The sequence below is a fragment of the Lytechinus variegatus genome, chromosome 3 (assembly GCF_018143015.1).
Source record: "Lytechinus variegatus isolate NC3 chromosome 3, Lvar_3.0, whole genome shotgun sequence".
NCBI classification, from domain to species: domain Eukaryota; kingdom Metazoa; phylum Echinodermata; class Echinoidea; order Temnopleuroida; family Toxopneustidae; genus Lytechinus; species Lytechinus variegatus.
The window spans coordinates 71661175-71681210 of NC_054742.1; the positions used below are offsets into that span (position 1 = coordinate 71661175).

General features: G+C 37.2%; 1 protein-coding gene across 1 annotated transcript; it reads left to right on the forward strand.

Annotated features, from left to right (window-relative positions):
- The first annotated feature begins 7815 nt into the window (after positions 1 to 7815).
- On the forward strand, positions 7816 to 20003 carry LOC121411859 (cytochrome P450 2U1-like). The gene is made up of 5 exons (XM_041604743.1): positions 7816 to 8328; positions 10249 to 10859; positions 11384 to 11714; positions 17963 to 18120; positions 19884 to 20003. Exons 1-5 carry the CDS (start codon positions 7995 to 7997, stop codon positions 20001 to 20003), a joined length of 1554 nt encoding a protein of 517 aa, XP_041460677.1. The 5' UTR covers positions 7816 to 7994.
- Positions 20004 to 20036: the final 33 nt, after the last annotated feature.

The following is a 20036-nucleotide window of genomic DNA, read 5'->3' on the forward strand; positions in this document are numbered from 1 at the left end:
ACACCTATCCTAGGTTAAATATGTAGTTGTAAAGAAGAACCTACTATCAAGAGTTGTATAGGCCTATCATTGTTTTATCATTTCTCAGCTCTCTAGCTCTTTCTCTCTCTCTTTGTTATCTAACGTCACTTCATCGCAGAACTTTATTTTAAAAAGAAACGGCTTAAAGATTTGAAGAAAAAGTAGATCGAGACTGCAGTATTTCCCAAAATACAACATTCTTCTCTCCCTAGTACCTCCCCATATATACATATATATATGTGTGTGTGTGTGTGTGTGTGTGTATATATATATATATACACACACACACATGTGTGTATATATATACGCCTGGCTATACATGGAAAGTCCGGGGTTCGAGCCCCGCCGCAGCACTTATGCCCGTGAGCAAAGCATTTAATCTTCAATGCTCTTTTATCTTGCTTTCAAATAAATGGAAATGCTATATGCATTATTGGTAACTAGGTGTGCACTTGTTTAAAATAATATATATAATATATATATATATGTGGTCTATCGTTTTAATAAATAACATTAATTTTTAACTCCCCTCCGAAGCTATATTTTCCCCTCGGGATAATATTTTCCCTCAGCGCTGCTCGCTTCGGGCAAAATATAATCCCTTGGGAAAAATATAACTCCGTCGGGAGAGGAAATGTTATATTCAAACTCTAGGTAGGCAATATCTGTATAATATATATATATATACATATGTATATATAAGAATTCGATTTTATGATACATAACTTAAATATATACAATGTTTCAAATATGTGAGAAGCATTATGTAAGGAATATCAACAATTTCAGCTCGCGCTTCGTGCTCACATTATACATATAACTGTTTAGGTATATCCATCCTGTTAATAGTTAAATGAAGTGCTTAGAATGTCCGGTTTTTAGGTCGGAATACAAAAAGTAAAAAAAGATGAAAAATATATCATTAGAAACCAATTTGTTCACGTTTACAAAAATTGCTTAAAATATCAAGTTCTTTGGTCGGAATATCAATAATTTCAGCTCGAGCTTCACACTCGCATAAAATTCCATCCTGTTCATAATAAAATGAAGTGCTTACACTCTAGATTACAGGGATTCAAAATAAGTCAAGATGGACTGTAGTTAGGGACCAATCGATTTTTGGATTTAGTTTTCATCCTAAAGCCTCAATTTTAAATATCAAATGATTTAAATTTAAATCTTTCGAGATTAAAAAAATGAATCTTAAGGTTTCAAACTAAATCCGGAATTCGATTGGTCCCTAACTTCAGTCCATTCGGACTTAATTTAAATCCCTGTAATTTAGAGTGTAGAATATCAACTTTTCAGGTCGAAATATCAAAGAATTTCAGCTCGCGCTTCGCGCGCACACCAATTAATTGTTTTTAACTACCATCTTGCTCAGAGTTTTTTTTTTTAGTGCTTAGAATGTTCACTTTTCAGGGGGGGGATATCTAAAATTTTCAGCTCGCTCTTCGCGCTCGCATCAATTAATTATTCATTTAGAAACCAATTTGTTCTTGGTTATTAAAAGTGTTTAGAATATCCAGTTCTTAAGTCGGAATATCAAATTTTTAGCTCGCGCTTCGTGGTCGCATAATTTATTGAGGAAGATACCCATCCTATTCTTAATTAAGTGCACAAAATGTATCGTTTTAGGTCTAGATTTGTAGAAAACAAACCAGCTCGCGCTCGCAATTAATATTTTTATATTATTTTAAAACTGTGAAATTGATATTTGGGCAATGATTATCAGCCCCCCCCCCTGACGAAATATGCCAGGAACGCCACTGATGCAAGGGATATATAACATTGAAAATCTCATCAGTTCTTTATTATGTTCATATTTTAAAAAGTCTGTTTCTATTGTCATTTGAGAATATTCTGCTCGAAATGATTATTATTGAGTTAACTCAATTCAAACGCATAAGATAAACTTTGTTTTTTTTCAGTCACTTAACCTGACAAACCAGATGCACAAAAGGCACAGTAAATATAATAAAGTCATTTACGTAGTCCATAATTATGCACTACTGAAGAACCATCCGCTATTTTGCACTTTTGATGCGTGGCTGGGGCTTGGCTCTTAGACACTTCCCATAGGTGGATCCAGGAGAGGGGGCAAGGGGACCCCCCCCCCATTGGCGGAGCAAACAAACAGGAAAGAAAGAGAAAACGAGGGAAAAGGAGAGGAGAAAAAAGAAGAGGAGGAAGACGAGTGAATACAATAAGATAAGGGGAAGACTTGGAAAATGAAATAAATCTTTCATGTCACTATATAAAATTTTCACTCGCACTTCGCGCTCGCGTTGCCTGTTTGGTGATTTACATATCTTTTTTCAATGTGGAGCTTAAATATAAAGTTTGGAAGTTAAAATACAAAACATATTTCACCTCGGAAATCGAACTTTCATTATTTTGTGTGATTTCCAAATAAAAAAGATGCTCTGTAACAATGTCAGTTTATGGTCTAAATATTAACATTTTCTGCTCGCAAATTTTTATTTATCAGGTACCTATTATTTTCGTGTATTCCATAAAGTTTTCAAATACCCCTTTTCTGATTGTCAAAACGTATCAGCTAGCGCTCCACGCTCGCATTTTGATTGGCGAGTTATATAAGTCTCAATATTGATTTTACAACAAGCTACTTAAAATCCCATTTTAATGAAAGTTCATAAAAAATTTACGGCTTCCCATTTGGGCTCGCATTAATGGTTTTAAAATATATTAACCGATGCATCCTATCTGTAATTACAAAAGTGCTGGAAATTTCCAGTTTTCATGCCATAATATCATCAGATTTCGCGCCTCATTTTGCATTAATAGATAAGATACTTATTCAATGATTAAATCGTCCGTTTTGTTTCATCTCTCGCTTAGCAAGAGGAAAAGGAAGATACACATGTAGTCATCATTTTCATACGATTAATGTCCCGGTCCTTTGTCAAAAGTAAAAATCATAATAATGAAAATATTAGCTCTTGATTTAAAAGCGCGATCCACATATCCACCTCACAATTTTCCTATTAAGTACTTGAAATATAGAGCTGAAATTTATCCTTTTTCAGATCGGAATATGAAATATTTTAAGCTCGCGCTTTGCGCTCGCTTTGATTTTCATGATAAAAGATGTATTTAGAATGCCTGGATTCTAGGCCTAAATCTGAAACACGCGCGCGCATGTTTATTCAGATACTCAATTTGTTCTATATTTATATCATTATCCAGTTTCAGATAAAAAAATTTCTGCTCACGCTTTGCGCTCGCATTATGTAAGGAAGATCCCCAATTACTCATCCTTTCCATGATTTACAAAACATGAATAGAGTGTCCCGTTTATAGGTCTAGTTCTCGAAATGTTCCGCTCACATCAATTGTATAGTTAGATACCTATTCTGTTTAAGTTACAAAAAGTGCTTATAATTTCCATTCTTAAGGTTAAAATGTCAAAAATTTCAGCTTGCGCTTCGCGCTCGCATTATTTGATTGTTGAAATATGGAACGTCTTCTTGACTAACTGCAAGCATGTAGTCTTTAACAATTACCTTTTCCATCACTTCAAAACGTGTATCAAAACTTTCTGCTCGCGCTTCGCTTGCTTATTTATTTGCATACACATCTTTTTCAAGATAACAAACATTGCCCAGCATTTTCAAATCTTAAGAGAAAAATACATAAATTTTATAAAAAGTTAGCTCGCGCTTCGCGCTCGCATTATATAAATAAGGATTATGATATTATATATTTATGTTGATTTATAAGAATAAAGTTAAGAAGTGACATTAGGACAACCCCTTCAAAGAAAGAAACAAAAATCATCTTCGAGCGGCCGATCGGGAGAAATAGGGCTGAAAAAAATTCCGCTCCCCTTCTCCCTATTGGCGAAGGCTGGATCCGTCCCTGACTTCCCCTCCCTCTCCCTCTTCCTCTGTTTCTCTCTTTATTTCGTTTTATCCATGAAAGCTGGCACGGTAAATTGCCAATTCGTCTAATGCCAACTCGTCCACTCATCACATGGTCTATACCATCATTTAGTCTAATGCCATTCCGTCCATCAACATTTCCTCTAGCAACCATTTCGCTAAAATAATAACCAATTGGCCCAATCATTACTTCGTCTAATCACCAGTTCGTCTAACGACCATTTCGAATTTTAACCAATTGGTCTAATATCCATTATATTCTCAGTCATTTCGCCCCATTAACACTTAGTTCAATTAGACCAAATGAGATATGGACTAAATGGCTATTGGACCAACTTGCTATTAGACGAAATGATGAATGGACGAAATAGCAATTAGACCATGTGAATAGTGGACGAACTGATGTTAGACCAAATGATAGTAGACGAGTTGGTAATTGGACGAATTGGCATTAGACCAATAAGCGGGGTGCTTTTCCCAAAATTTTTCTTAGGGGGTGCTGCGTGTATAATTGTTTTCCATAGGCAGCACCCCCAGGAATTCTTGAAGGTGTGGCAAAATGGAGAAATTTACAAAAAATGACTTTTTTACGGACCCCCCCCCCCCCCCCCCGCACCACCTTTTTTCATTTGGCTTGTCAGATTCATCGGGACGAATTGACCTTCATTTGGAGTGAAACCTTTTTTTTGCTTGTCAAATTGACATCAACACCCCCAGTCAAAAAATCGTGCCCAGTGCCATGCCCTTAATGTCAAGTCCACCCCAGAAAATTGTTCATTTGAATAAATAGAGGAAAATCAAAGTAGTACAATGCTGAATATTTCATAAAAATCGGATAAGAAAGTTATGATATTTTAAAGTTTCCCTTATTTTTCACAAAACAGTGATATGCACAATTCAGTGACATGCAAATGAGTCAGTCGATGATGTCCATCACTTACTATTTCTTTTGTTTTTTATTGTTTGAATTATACAAAATTTCATTTTTTTTTCAGATTTGATCATAAGGGCCATCTTGACCGAACCAGTATTAAGCAATGCCGCTTATTTCACATGTTTAGGGAGGAATCAATTGTTGTTCACTTGATAATGAGGAGAAAATTAGAATATTTCATATAATAAAATACAAAAGAAATAGTGAGTGGATGACTTCATGAGTCTCCTCATTTGCATATCGACCAGAATGTGCATAGAACTGTTTTTTAAAGTGAAGTGAAATTTAAAAATTTCATAACTTTCTTATTTTACATCCGATTTTGATGAAATTTTCAGTGTTATGCTTTTTGGATTTTTCTCTTTTTATTCAAATCAACTTTTTGTTAGGGTGGGCTTGTCCTTTAATGGATAAATTAAAAGTTGACCACACACAAATGCACCAGAGAGCATTTTATAAAGAGATCTTTGTCAGTTACTTTCATTGACTCATTTGCTCTCAGCCAATCAGGTGTAAGGATATCCTATATAGCGTATAGCATCTGTCGGTGAAAAATCCTCGTGAAACGCTCCCAAAACTGGACCATTCCGTTTTGCATGAAGGAATCAAACCCGTCTTGCACAGCACAGAAGTAAGAATGGGCGCCATCTATTGGTGGAAAAAAGTTCTGATTGCATCCGTGGGTTCACCAGTTCCTTCTCATTGGATAAGGTCCATTTTGTTTATCAGGGATGTGACTGAGTGACCTCAAATAAAAAAAAGACCCGAAATTGAAACATCTTCCATACTAAATTACTAGATTAGAGAGGAAAGCAAAAATAAACTGAAATGGACCTGAAAATCAGAGTGATGATGAATAACCTAATAATACCAAAAGTTTTACAACACAAAATAAAAAACAAGATCTATAGAGAAAGAATAATGTATGATACTATTTTCCGAATATTGTGTCAAAATCTATCCAAAAATAAGGTTTTTGCATTAGAAAGGTAATTTTTTTCTGACTCGCTTCACTCGCTCACATATCTTTTTTTTAATAGATATTTTGCTGCATTCACCATATCTGATTCTTTTTGCCTTCGAAGTGTCCCGGGGGCCGTTTCATAAAGCTGTTCGTAAGTTAAGAGCGACTTTAAGAACGACTGGTGATCCCTTCTTGCGGTAAGTGGTATTGAATTGGTTTAGCGCGTAAGAAAGGATCACCAGTCGTTCTTAAAGTCGCTCTTAATTTACGAACAGCTTTATGAAACGGCCCCCGATCTGGTCACCCTGCGCAAAGGTTACATTACATGATTTGCGTTAGGTATAGCACCCCCCTCCATCCGGTTCGCTTATTTTTATATATAATGGCTCTATCAAAATGCATTTAAAGGCTGTAGATGGTTTTATGTCACAGGTAATTTTGGATACCATAAATTCATAAAAGAGGATGCAAGATTCAAGATTTTATAGGCCTGCTCATTGTAGACAAAACCGAACAAAGGTAACTTTTTAATATATACTTTATAACTTTATAGGCATAGATTCAATATCAAGGGTGATATTGATCACAATTTCAGTAGGTGTAGATGCAGTGACGTAAGGGCATGGGGGCACGTGCAAAAAATATGGAAAAAGGAGAAAAAGAAGGAGAAAGCAAGAGAAATGTATATAGGGGGAGAATACAGTATTGTATATTATATTATGTTACGTTACATCTATTAGAAATAAGAACATAAGAAAAAAGGTCATAACTTTATGAGACATAATTTGCTAAGGGTCTAGGTGTTCATCATTCCTGTTGCTTGCATTTTCTGTTTAATGAGAAATATAAGCCTGTTGTACAAAAACATCCCGTTTTCAAGTCACCAGATATATTTCCTCGCACCTCGAGTTATTATTTTGTTTTATGTAGTGACATTTGCTTCTACCTAAAGTGATTGCCCGCTTTCAAGGTCTGAATATATAACATTTCTAGTCCGTGCTTGCGTTTGCTTTATATTGGATTGGTCAGATATCTGTTCTTCATGAATTCCCAACTGGTCTGAATATCAAAAATTTCAGCTCACGCTTCGCGTTCTAATCATTTGGTTAGAGAAATACATAAGGTTTAAGTGAATTCTTACAGACAAAGGATGTCCGTCTTCAGGTCCGAATTTCAAAAAATTTCAGCTCGCGCTTCGCGCCCCAATATTTGATTAGTGAGATACGTCATGTTCATGATTATAATGACTACAAAAGTGTGTTTAGGTGTAATTCTAACAACATCATTACGTACTAGGAGCTCGCATTAGATGATTATGGTGAGATATGTATGTTCTTCATGAATTCCTAAAAATAATTCTGAAAATGTCCTTAGTTAGGGTCAACATTTACAAATTTTCAGCTTACGCTTCGCGTTCTCATCATTTGGTTAGTGAAATACATAAGGTTTTAGTGAATTTCTTACTACTTCACAAAGGATGATGTCCGTCTTCAGGTCCGAATTTCAAAAATTTTCAGCTCGCGCTTCGCGCCCAAATATTTGATTAGTGAGATACGTCATGTTCATGATTATAATGACTACAAATATGTGTTTAGGTGTAATTCTAACAACATCATTATGTTCTTGGCGCTCGCATTAGATGATTATGGTGAGATATGTATGTTCTTCATGAATTCCTAAAAAATAATTCTGAAAATGTCCGTAGTCAGGGTCAATATTTACAAAAATTTCAGCTTGCGCTTCGCGCTCGCATTGTTTAGTGAGACAGGTACGTATCTTAATAAAAAAAATTGCTTATGATGTCCCTTTTTTTAAGGTCTGAATATAAAAAAAATCGCGCACCCACTAAGTGACTCAAAATTTTTGCTGGTGCCCCCCCCCCCCCCCCATGCCTTGACCCACGGTATGCCACTGTATGGATGATAGCATCACGAGTTTATCAGATTAGGGTTGTGCTGATTCAGTTCATCATTGATTATTTACACATTTTATGATCATGGTCATGATGATAGTATAACTCTGCAAACGCCCGTTACGGTGCATAGATCAGGGTGTTTCATTTTTAATAGGATTTCACTTGTATTTTTATGTATTTCGTTTTTCTTCCATGCTATCTTATTACTGAATTATGCTGCTTCTTTGTCAGTGACGAAGTACATTTTTAATAACAATGTTTTCGGTGTCCGTGACTACCGTCCTTCTCGGCTGGACTGTATTCATTTGCTGTGCATGGCTAATAAGACGTCCAAAGAACTTGCCCCCTGGTCCCTGGTCCTGGCCCGTCATCGGATACCGAGCTGGACCTGGTCAACTTCACGAGTGCTACACCGGTCTATCTAGGCGGTATGGCCCAATCTTCAGCCTCCGGAGGGGTCCTTTTCTTGTGGTGGTGCTGAATAACCGTGACGTCATTCGACAGGCCCTTGTCAAACATGCAGATATGATTTCTGATCGCTTCATACCTAAACATGTTCAAATGGGCATACCAACATCAAACCCGCATGGTGAGGACCTTTAGAATTAAATAAATATAATTTGTATAGCGCACGTATCCACTATGTTAGTTTCTCAAGGCGCTACTATATTGTCACGGCTATAAGCTAGTCTATACCGATTCTGGTGCTCATCACAGCCTTTTGAGGAATTTCTTCCTGCCCGTACCATTTACCTCGCCTGGGTTGAGTGCAGGACAATGTAGGTAAAATACTTGCTGAAGGAAAACACACCATTGCTGGGAATCGAACCCACGTCCCTCCGAATGAGAGACGAGAGTCTTAACCACTAGACCACGACGCCCCAATATATTTTGAAGAATCTAAGTTTGGCTCCATGAAACATTATTGTCTAAAGCATAATCATGACGGTTAAAGTGCTGGAGAATGGTTAGTGGCGTGCATTTGAGTGTCCGAAAGTCCACACACACAGCTTCAACACAGGGAACAGTGGTTTTCATGAACGTAATATTGCAGAAATCCGGGTATATCTTTATAACTATTAATAATCTCACACCAGATTGATAATAGTGTGAAAATTTTATCCAATTCCATTAATTTGATGTAAATATTATTACAAATAATTCACTATTTACGTCTCGCTGTTCATTTGAAAGTGCCCATGTTCACAAATCTTGCTATGGCAAACGGTTTGAAACGTTGCCAGTAGCAGTGGCGAAAGTATAGTGTCTTATTACTGCATATAAAGATAAAAATATTATGTGTATATATGAAATTGTGCCATTTTCTCATGAATTCTAGCGAATTTAGTGTTTTTGTCCGAATTAAATGCACTGTGAAAAAATTGGGCAATATTTTGCCCAACGTTGGGCGATAGTCAACCCTACCAACTACTGGGCAATATTTTACCCAACGTTGTTGGGGCATTAATGTGCCCAACTGTTGGGTAATATTTTGAACTACATTTTGGGGGACATTAATTTGCCCAACTTTTTAATAAAGTTATTAACCCAACATCTGGGCAAGGCCTACACTCACTTCGTGTACCTGGTCCGTGTCGATCCGGAGACCTTATCCGAAAGTGCTTTGCATGCACAATAACGCTGCATACAAGTGCAAGTGCATATCTCAAGTGAGTGAAGCAAAAACAAAACAGCGTCAGATATATGTCATGTATGTAGGCCTATTCTGACAAATTCCTTACAAATTATGCTTAACGTAAAGTCCAAAATAAAAAAATTAAAAAAACGTTTAAGCAACTCATCTATGAAAGATTCAGCGAGGCTCCCCAGCCCCCAGTCATCTAGAAGCTCCTCCATATCTTATCGACCGTGTGTAGCATGCTGCAAGCGCAACTCGTGATCGTAAAGTTTCGCAACATTTACCACTCAGCAGGGCAATTACTAGCCCAACAATTGGTTATCTGTATTTTGGCAGCGGCAGAGTAAAAATTTGCCTAAGTATTGGGCACATAATGCCCAACAAAACAATAAACAAAGTATATATTACCCAACAAAAAAATGACCAACGTAAATTTACTCTTTTTTTCACAGTGTGTATGCAGTTTTATGTTCAAACTGCGATAGACAAGGATGTGTCCTCGTCAATAAGCTCGATGTTAAATGGCACACTACTTCCGTTATTAATGCTGGTTCATGGAATTCCCAATGAGTTTACACCGTTGTCAAGAGAAAAAAAAATCATGGGGTGGTTAAAATATGGGTCAATTATGACAAAGAAACCCCGAAATGGTGAATGCTATTAGTCCTTCAAATTCGTATTGTGAATTCAATTTAATTCTAGCTGACAAAGTAGTTTTAAAAGAACCAAAGCGTCATCTATCAAAGTATTAACTTTCCTCACCATGACCATGTTCTTAAAACTTTGTTGACGTTCTATCAAAACAACGCCGTGGTTGCTTAATGAAATGTTCAAGAACTTTGTAAACATTTAAACATTATTCTACTACAGCTTCTGTCGTTTGGAGCAGTGGTAAACCGTGGGGCGACCTCAGGAAATTCAGTCTGACCGCCCTCCGTAATTTCGGCATGGGGAAGAGGAGTATCGAACCACATATCAACATCGAAGCGCGGTACCTTTGCGAAGAGATAAAGAAACTCAGAGGTCATCCAACCGATCTTCGCACCATGTTGAACAATACATCGGCCAATGTCATTTGCAAAATCGTATTTGGGCGTCGATTCGAATACGATGATGAGGAATTTCAGCGAATCCTGGGCGCCTTCTTTGAAAGCGTTAGTAACATCTCGGGTTCTGATCTAGTCAACGTCTTTTCGTTTTTACTGCACATGCCACGGTACGACCGTTTTCGTCGTAATCGCTCCGTTTTCACGACATTCATCAAGTCTCACATGAAACTCCATACAAGTTCATTTGAGAAGGACAATATCCGTGACATCATCGATGCATACTTGGCCGATGATGGAATCTCGAGAGATTTTACGGTTCAAGAATTTGGGAGAGTCGTTTTGGATTACTTTGTTGCTGGGACGGAGACCACATCTACTGTTCTCTCTTGGGCCATTTTGTACCTGGCCCTCTACCCTGAAGTTCAGAGAAAAGTAAGTAACACCCTCTCTCGCCCTTTCTCTCATTCATCAATCCGAAGGAAATAAGCAACTCTTGATACAAATCAGATTTTGAAAAAGTAATCTATAAAAGGTCCGTTCAATGTCTGTAAGATTCAAATTTCGATTGGTAAGAATTTCGACTTTTCTATGATTCCCGTTTTTGTACAACCACCAGTGAGAAAATTAAAATGATACCATGGATGGAGGGTGTCATGAGAAATAATGTTGGCATCAAAATACAATTTGCGCAAATATATCTGCATTTAATAAACCACTTGCTGACCATGTAGGGCTGAGCATGCTGAGTAATAAAAGTGGCAACATTCCGATTATCTAGAAGTGACAGTTGGGGACAAGTGGGTTACAATAATTCTGATTGGGGATTCTGTCATGTTTTTATGTGGTATTGGCATGCCTGAATTGTTAACCTATACACATTTTTCTAATCAGGTAAATATAATCTACAGTCACACACTCAAGAAAATATATATATTCTTGTTATAACGATACATCAGGTCCAGTGCGAGCTGGATACCGTTGTTGGAAATGGTCGTCAGCCAGCCATCAGCGACCGTGCCCGCCTTCCATACTGCGAAGCAACCCTGATGGAAACCATGAGGATCCGCCCTGTGGTACCCCTCTCAGTACCGCACATGACTTCCGGGAGTGTCTCTTTGGGTGGATTCACCATCCCTGAAGGAACGATCATCATCCCGAATCTTTGGGCGGCGCATCACGACCCTGACGTCTGGGATGATCCTGACGACTTTCACCCCGAACGATTCCTTGATAACCAAGACAGTCCGACGGTGAAGAAGAATGACTCGTGGATCCCGTTTGGTTTAGGTGAGTTGAAAATAATGACTCTACTTAATTTGATGATTGACCTTCCACTGTGTCTTCTCTGTTTTGCGTATCATTATTTCTTTTAAAGCACGGTAAATTTGATATTGAACAATTTAATTCAAATAAGCATTTATGTTCTTCCAATTTCACAAATTTCTACATTTTTGTTAACATTTTTCTTCACATAGTTCATACAAATATTAGTTGACAGAAAGAAAATAAATATGTACATGTTATGTTTATGGACCCATTTCCAAAATGCGGATATTTTCTCCAAAGTAAAACAGGCGAAAAACACACCGTAGATAAACGCTTTCGAATAGTATTATCAGCCTTTACCATACTATGATAAACCAGCCATCTTTTATCTGTGTGCTTTTTGCGAATGGAGAAAAGGTTATTATTCATTCAATTAAAAATAAAATTTCCCTGATGATACTAGGATTTGAACGCAAGATCGTCATTCCGATGACAGAGTGGATAGATGAGCTCCATCGATGTGTAGGCTTATCGTGAGCATGGTGAGGATTTAGTTTGACCAAAATGTATAAACGAAAAGTTTGCCCCACTTTCCATCGGTATAAATGAGAGACACAGAAAACTGATTTATTTCATTTCATCGATTTTCCATAATTTTATTTTCATTAAAGTTTGACACCTCATCGAGGTTCACGGTAAACAAAGCAAATTCTTTAAGTTTGTCACTTTAACAACACGTTGCTTAAATTTTTTTGTAATTGTTTAAACTTTTTAATCAACTTGTTTTAACTTTTTGAACAACTTGTTTCAAACTTAAAAAAATAGTTGTTATAGAGTGATGGGCTTAAACAACATGCTTAAAATTTTAAACATCACTTTTTACAGTGTTGCTAAGAGACAAGTAGTGGATGTTGTGCAACAATGAGAAGTAAATAAGAGAAGGATGCGAGAGATTCTATTGCTATCAAATGACTGACTTAAATTATTTTGCTGTGTTTGGTATATATCTCCTATTTAAGTGAGCTCAGTGAGCCTTTTTAACAGCTGATTTCTACTTTAGGGAAATGGAGAATTGGTATGAGACCACGGTAGCTTTCATCATTGTAGTAGGTCCATGCTTTCATGGAGCTGTTAAGAGATGGACATCCATTAGTTAGGGGGTATCTCACTGGGCTTGAAACTAGTTCGCGACTAGTTCGCGACTACAAATTTTGCTAGTTGCAGAGACGTCTCCGCGACATCTCTGAGACGTCTCATGAAAATTACAGAGTCTCCGAGGAGTCGCAAGAAGATTAAACATGTTTAATATTTTTGGAGACTGTTTCTAGTCTCCGCGACGTCTCCGAGAAGTCTCCATCAGTTGCTGCGACGTCTCGGAGACTAATGATATCCGCGACTGCTGAGACGTCGCCGCGATGTCTCAGAGACGTCTCAGAGACATCGCGAAGACCTGCTGGAGACCAAAAAAAATTATAATACATTGCGGAGACGTCTCCGCGACACTTCTTCACACTGTTTGACCCACTTCAGAAACCACGTGACTGAACGCGTGCTGATATCCCTCCTCCTGCTCCAAGTCAGGTGTATGATCTTTCAAACGTTTCATCGAGACGTCTCCTTGGTGAGAGCGCAAGCCATTTTTGTCTCCGAGACATCTCCGCGACTGCAGCGACTGATAAGTTGGAGACTGTCGCGGCGACGTCTCCGTTGGTGAGATAGGGCCTTAAGACTTGACATGCGAGTCTGCGACTGTCATTGTTGTCTGAATAACATTCTCTTCATATTTAGCTACTTTGTTCCTTTATATCCTATATATGTCAATATCGACATTGCACAATCTATATGCGCAGAAGGTGATATATCACTTAAATCATGGACAAATCGTTGTGCAGTTCTGGTTTACCTTTGGTAATCTTAGTTCCATGAATTTATTGGGGAAAAAGTAAGCATATTTCAAGATAGAAGCAATATTGTAATTGATTGTTTATTATTCATAACCCAAATTTCCAAGTTTACTCCTACTATTCCAGAGATACACGAGTCATATCGTGTAGAAATCGTTTATCTCTTAATGTTATTGACATGGTCACGGGGGTCATTATGTCCGGGCATTATGCACAGCAAAAACTATGGTGTTAACCGGTGTACATAGATGACCAGATCAGTAATTTTACACCGGTGTTAAATTGGTGGTGTTAGTTTTACACCTATAGGTGTTATTACACACCTTTGGTTGTTACATTTACTCTCTTTGGTGTTATGTGCAATCTTTAGGGTGTAATTTTAACACCTCAGGGTGTGGTCCTCTATTAACACCAATTGGTGTCAGTTTTAACACCACAGTTTTTACAGCATGTGCGTGCGGAATTGTGCGGATCAAATAATCCCGACCTTTCGTTTGAGGACGCGAACGCTTATTTACAACGGTCGTTGACTTTGGAAGGGACTTTTTGGGCCCGTCATCATGGTCGTAAAACTCAGTCCTGCAATGCAAATTGTGTGACATGAGATTTTTTTTTCGTTTCGCATCTGCGACGGAAACATTCAATATGCGTTTCGTGTGCAAAATTCTGGTTGCTACTATGGTAACAGCGATTTATCCGATTGAGGACGACTTTCCAAAGCCACATTTGACTCCTCCTAGAGCTCGAGAGGCCGCCCGGGGGGCCCACTTCTATTGATTAGTGGATACCAGTAGCGACCACCCGTAAAAGGGGACAGAGTGGGCAGGTACGTTACGTATATAGGCCTATGTAACTTTATAAGGGTGTCAAAACGATGTTTAAAATGCTGAAATAAGGGATATAATACTTGTAGGGTTTCACAAGCCAAATACTTGTTAAGAGATGCATTTTCATAATCTGAAAAAGAATTGCTTCCCTTGTTTAGCATGTTTAGGGTACTTTTCGAAACCCCATGGTCGTGCCTGGTATCCACTCATCAATGGAAGTGGTCCCCCCCGGAATTTGAATCTAATCCCCATTTCTTGGGAATGTAAAACATAATGCCCCTCACATCGTGTGCGAGAGGCATATCGTTTGTGTATAAGGAGTTAACTAAAGAAACAAAGAAACAAAAGAAACAAAAGGAAACGAGTTCAAAGGTATCGCACATGATGTGTACATATCAACGCATGCGAAATGTTCGGCTGGAGAGGTTGATCTTATCCATGAAATCAATTGCCAGTGATCCACCAATAATCCACATTGAATGTAATATCGATTCGATGGACTGTAATGATCTATATTTAAGCCTTCATTCAGTAAGTTTTTCCTCACTCAATATGTTCTCGATTTGTTTGAAAAACCAATTTCTTCTCCATGTCATAAATCTATTTTAGGTCCTGCATTTTGAATATCTCCAGCCATCAGTCGTAATATACATGTATGTATGCGGTACGGGTGTCGCGGAAAGGGATTTTGCACACGAAAAGCAGATTTGTAGGGCCTGTAACCCCCCTGTTACACAAAGCTTAGCATTGATCGTAGAGCAGTTTTCTACGTTTCATTCTATTGACTGTAATGCACAATCAATCTTAAAAATCAAGTGTATGATTAAGCGTTAACTTTTGTGTTAGGGGACCCTAATACTAGCGTCCGTGATGATTGCGAAAGGTCCCAAATAACACATTCTATGTCACAAAATCGTCTGCTCAATTTTGCTGCTCCAAATCGAAAGCATGCCGACTGAAAAGCAATTTCTGACAAAGGGCATCAGCTAACAAAAAAAAACCTGGAATGTTGTCCCTTTGTAATTAATTAATCAGATACGCCTTGGTATAGCCGCTATTGTCATAACACCTGTATGTCTCATTAAGATGCACATTCCCGTTCGATCAACGAAAAGAACGCGTTGAATTTTCATCTCTAATTAGGTCCGTGAGTTTTTCAGTAGTTTTCTGGGCACTGCATCCGTAGCCCTTGCGCAACATACATTCAGCGGCGCCTTGAGGCGGTGGCCATCGCCATCTTGATTTAATCTGATTTCAACTTCATACCAAAGAGCAGTCTACCTTCAGTCTTTGCTGAAGCTTTTGAACCTGGATGAGGCCGCATTTAAGCAGACTTTATGTTGTTGTGGCTCAATGGATTAGTCTCCGGACTCTGATACAGAGGGTCGTGGGTTCGAATCCCAACCATGGCGTAATTTCCTTCAGCAAGAAATTGATCTACAATGTGCTGCACTCAACCCAGGTGAGGTAAATGGGTACCTTGCAGGAATTTATTCCTTGAAACGCAGCGCGCGTAACAGCTGCAGGGTAATTATGCTGCATATACTGTAGAGCGCTTAGAGACTTCTGACAAAGTAAGTGTTAGGCGCTATATAAGCAAGTATAATTATTTTTGCTTATAGTTGTTTATGCCTAAATTTAAGAACCCATCAGTGAGTTTATTTAATTTCTTCAAATTCTACGATAAAAAATCATAAAGGGCATGTATGATTTTACAAAATGATGTAAATTTTCTAAACCTTATGGGATAAATGGAATACTCATTTGATTCGGAGAAAGTAGATGCAAGCGTCCTAAAACGTGTTATTTTTTTCTTGTTCTGACTGCTGAATTAAACTTTATAAAAAAAAAACATGATTTTAACCTCTGAAATAATATATACATCAAACATATTTTCATTTATTATACATGTATGACATGGAAGTGAAAATAATTTCAGTTGATGTAATTGTAAGGATACAGATTCTTGGTTTTTTCTTTAAGTTTGGATGGTTCTAATACCGTGGTTTCTGTTGGGTGTTTCATAAAGCTGTTCGTAATCATGAGTTAAGAGCGACTTTAATAACGACTGGTGAATCTTTCTTACGCGCTAAATAATCAGCAATGAACATTTTATGGCGAATGTCATTTACCACAAGAAAGGATCACCAGTCGTTTTTAAAGTCACTCTTTTATGAAACGGCCCGCCCCATGATTATTTCCAGGATCGGGACATTTCCCGAATTAAGTCTGGTCGTCGTTGTTGTTCTTTTTGGATTCATCGTAATTTGTTCATACAAAGTTCGATCAATTGTTTTAGACTAAAGCTCTACAAAGCGCTGCCTCAGATGAAGATTTTCGGCCACGGCTTACCAGACAGATGCATTGTAATATGGAACAGAGAGAGAGAGAAAGCGGAACACTTTTGTTTAAATTTGAACTTTCTAAATATCAAAAAGTCTTTCAAATCGATTCGGAGATCAGCGGTACATACAAATGATCTTGATGATGGCTGAACAATTGATGGTGAGAAATATGTAGGATAAAAAAAATTGAACAAAAATATTTCATTTGGAGAAATGTTCAAGTTCTGCATGTTTTTTTTTTCAAGTTTTTAAACGTATGAGTTTAAAGATTGGATTCAAGGTAAGTGGATGAATGCAGGATCGTTTTATGGAAATGTTTGGTAGAGTTACAATTGTGAAAAGAAATGGAACAAAGTTAAAAGTTTAATTTGTATGACTTTGAAGGTATTATCTTAAAATGAAACGCTGAAGTTGATGATCAGTATTAATTGAATAAATGCAGAAGCCTTCGCTTATTTCATAATAGTGAACTTGTGAATCAGGGAAAATAATTAGAGATCACTTTATCACTTTTTTGTATACTGAAATAAATTGTAAATCGTGATTTGATACACAATGAGTTTTATCTGAATTTTATTGGAGTCCTTGTGAATGAAAAGATTGATGGAGGAAAAAATCGCCAAAATGAGAGTGTGTTACCACTCGCTTACGAGTGACTGTTAATTGTGCGAAATCACAGATCACCTCTTTTTTCATATAGAAAGCTTCGTGACGTAAATGAATATGTTCATACAGTTCATACAACATTAATTGTGAGACTTGCCTTTCTTAGCTTATTATTTGCTAAATTAGTAATATGTCATAAAGGTAGAATGGATAATGATTATAAAAATCATCCATTAAATGCAGTTGTGTGAGGAAGGCATGTTAGATGCAGCCATTTCGATCTACATGTATAAATATATTTATTGTGTGCACTTTTGGTTTCAAAAGGTATATAAGTCCAAGATATTGTAGCCCCGAACGGGACAATGGTGGGATCTCTTCGGAGCTGTAGATATCATGAATAACAAGGTTCGTGACAAATTGAATACAAATATTGAATACATGAAATGAAGCGAACATGAATAATTGCGGGATAACAGCGAGGCAAAGTGGCGCCTGCATTGAGCATAGAATATACGACGACAGTGAAGTTATATTCTGTATTTATATTCCGAACATTTCATTTGCCTTTTTTCAATCCATCAAAGGTCGCCGGGAATGTCTGGGTGCTCAGCTGGCCAAGATGGAAGTCTTTCTGATGTTCGTCAATCTTTTTCAGCGGTTTGAATTCAAACTACCTCATCACCACTGTACTCACACCAAGCCGGGCGCCAGCGGGTTAATAATGCCACCAGAACCGTACGAAGTATGTGCGATTGAGAGATGAAAGAAACGTCCTCGAGACTAAAAATAAAAAAAGACATAGAAATAGAATTTTCGTGTAACATAATTCACTCCAACAACAAATCGACAGCAACAATTAGAAAATAAAACCGTCAGCAGCCATCACAATTACTTTGTAGATATTCCGGAACTTCCAGCTATCTAAAATTCACTGATATTGATTCTAATTCATGTTTATATTGCTTCACTCTCTTGTTATTTTCTACATTCCGTTTGGTCTAACCATTTAAAAATAAGTTTTATGTTAATCACACTTGTAATTTGAAGTCATTTGGTATGGAAATTACTCACCATTTAATTTCAGATTTTTATTAATATTTTTTAATGATAAGTTTGATTCTGCTGTCGATATCGATAGTAAACGCATGACATTTTTATCCATTGCTTGAGTTGTTACAGGTTATACACATGCATATTTTGGACATTTGTGGACGAAGAACAAAAATGATTTTAGGGGAAAGAGGTTGAAATGAAGAAAATAATTTAATGCCTTTATTGTACAAAGTTAGATTTTATTTTATTTAGGTCACCATCAAACATTAAGTCTAACAAGGGTATGGGCCTTTCCTTTTATAGCTTTTTTGGGGGGGATTTTACGGATCCGATGCCTTTTCTCCGTATCGACAATAAACATTATAATTGCAGTATACTTTATTTTATTTTGTAAGAAATCTTTACAAGTCTGTCAAATTACTGTAATTGGGCTACTCTCAGCATTGTTGAATATCCACATAAAAAGTGATTTAAAGGACGGCATATTCATTGGTGCGATGGCCTTTTTTAGAGGAAGGATTATGGGCCGTTGTTTGTTTAAATCGTTTCGTCACTATATACACCTTTCATAATAGTAAATGAAATTTATACACACCATATCCATCCCGTTAGAGATGCTCAAGGCGCACATATGAAGGGGGGAGCAAACAAAAGAACCAAAGAACACAGAAATATTCCTATCCAAAAATATCATTGATAAAAGGAGTCGATAATAATTTGAAGAATGTTTGTGAATTAAGTGGTGCATTAAACGAACTGACAACGTCAGTTACACATTTCTTAATTTTAAAAAAATCTGTGGATCAAATGTATTTCTTTGTCGTAGAGTTGTATACAAATATATGATGAATAAACTCATACCCGTGTAGATGAATCTATGTTGCCATGGTTGCAGTGTATTTGTATTTTGTTGAATGGGTTAGTCATGCTGCAGAGATTGTGAAGTTTCTTTATTGTGTTTTATAATATCGAATTATCGATGAACATGATTATGCTTAAAGCAATCTGAACAGAATAAACAAGTCATTCAGGGTATATTTCATTGTTCCGAAACACTTTTGTCTCTTTTGGACTCAAGTGGCGATAACATCTGGAATTCCTTTTCAATGACTTGATTCAATCGAAACATGTTATCGCAATGCATTATTTTCGTTTTTGCTGCAGTAGACGCAATATATCACCAAATTCCACATGATAATTGGGTTAAAATAAGATTTGTTCTAGAGAGCTTCTTTTCTGTAGTAATACGATTAAACAAGATTGCAATCATCGTTTCCTCGTAAAGTTTGCATGGTCTAGTCTTATAGTGGGGTAAGGTATTCCGTTGCATGATTATACCGTGGCGTTGTGCCACAAACTGATGTAGAAATCTGTTAATTAAACAATGTAAGCAAGCGGCCTTGTTTACTCTTTTTCTTAATGATGAACTTATTTACTTTGTCCTGCTCGCAGCTCTTCCGATCCAGTCTTTTTGTCAGTGGGCGTGTGTGCATCAAGTATTATTCTGTCCTCTGTGATGCCTTTTGTTTGCTCAGGTCAGCGAAAAGGGTATGGCACAATACCCTGCACTAAAAGGACTCGTTCACATATTATATGCTGGGTTAC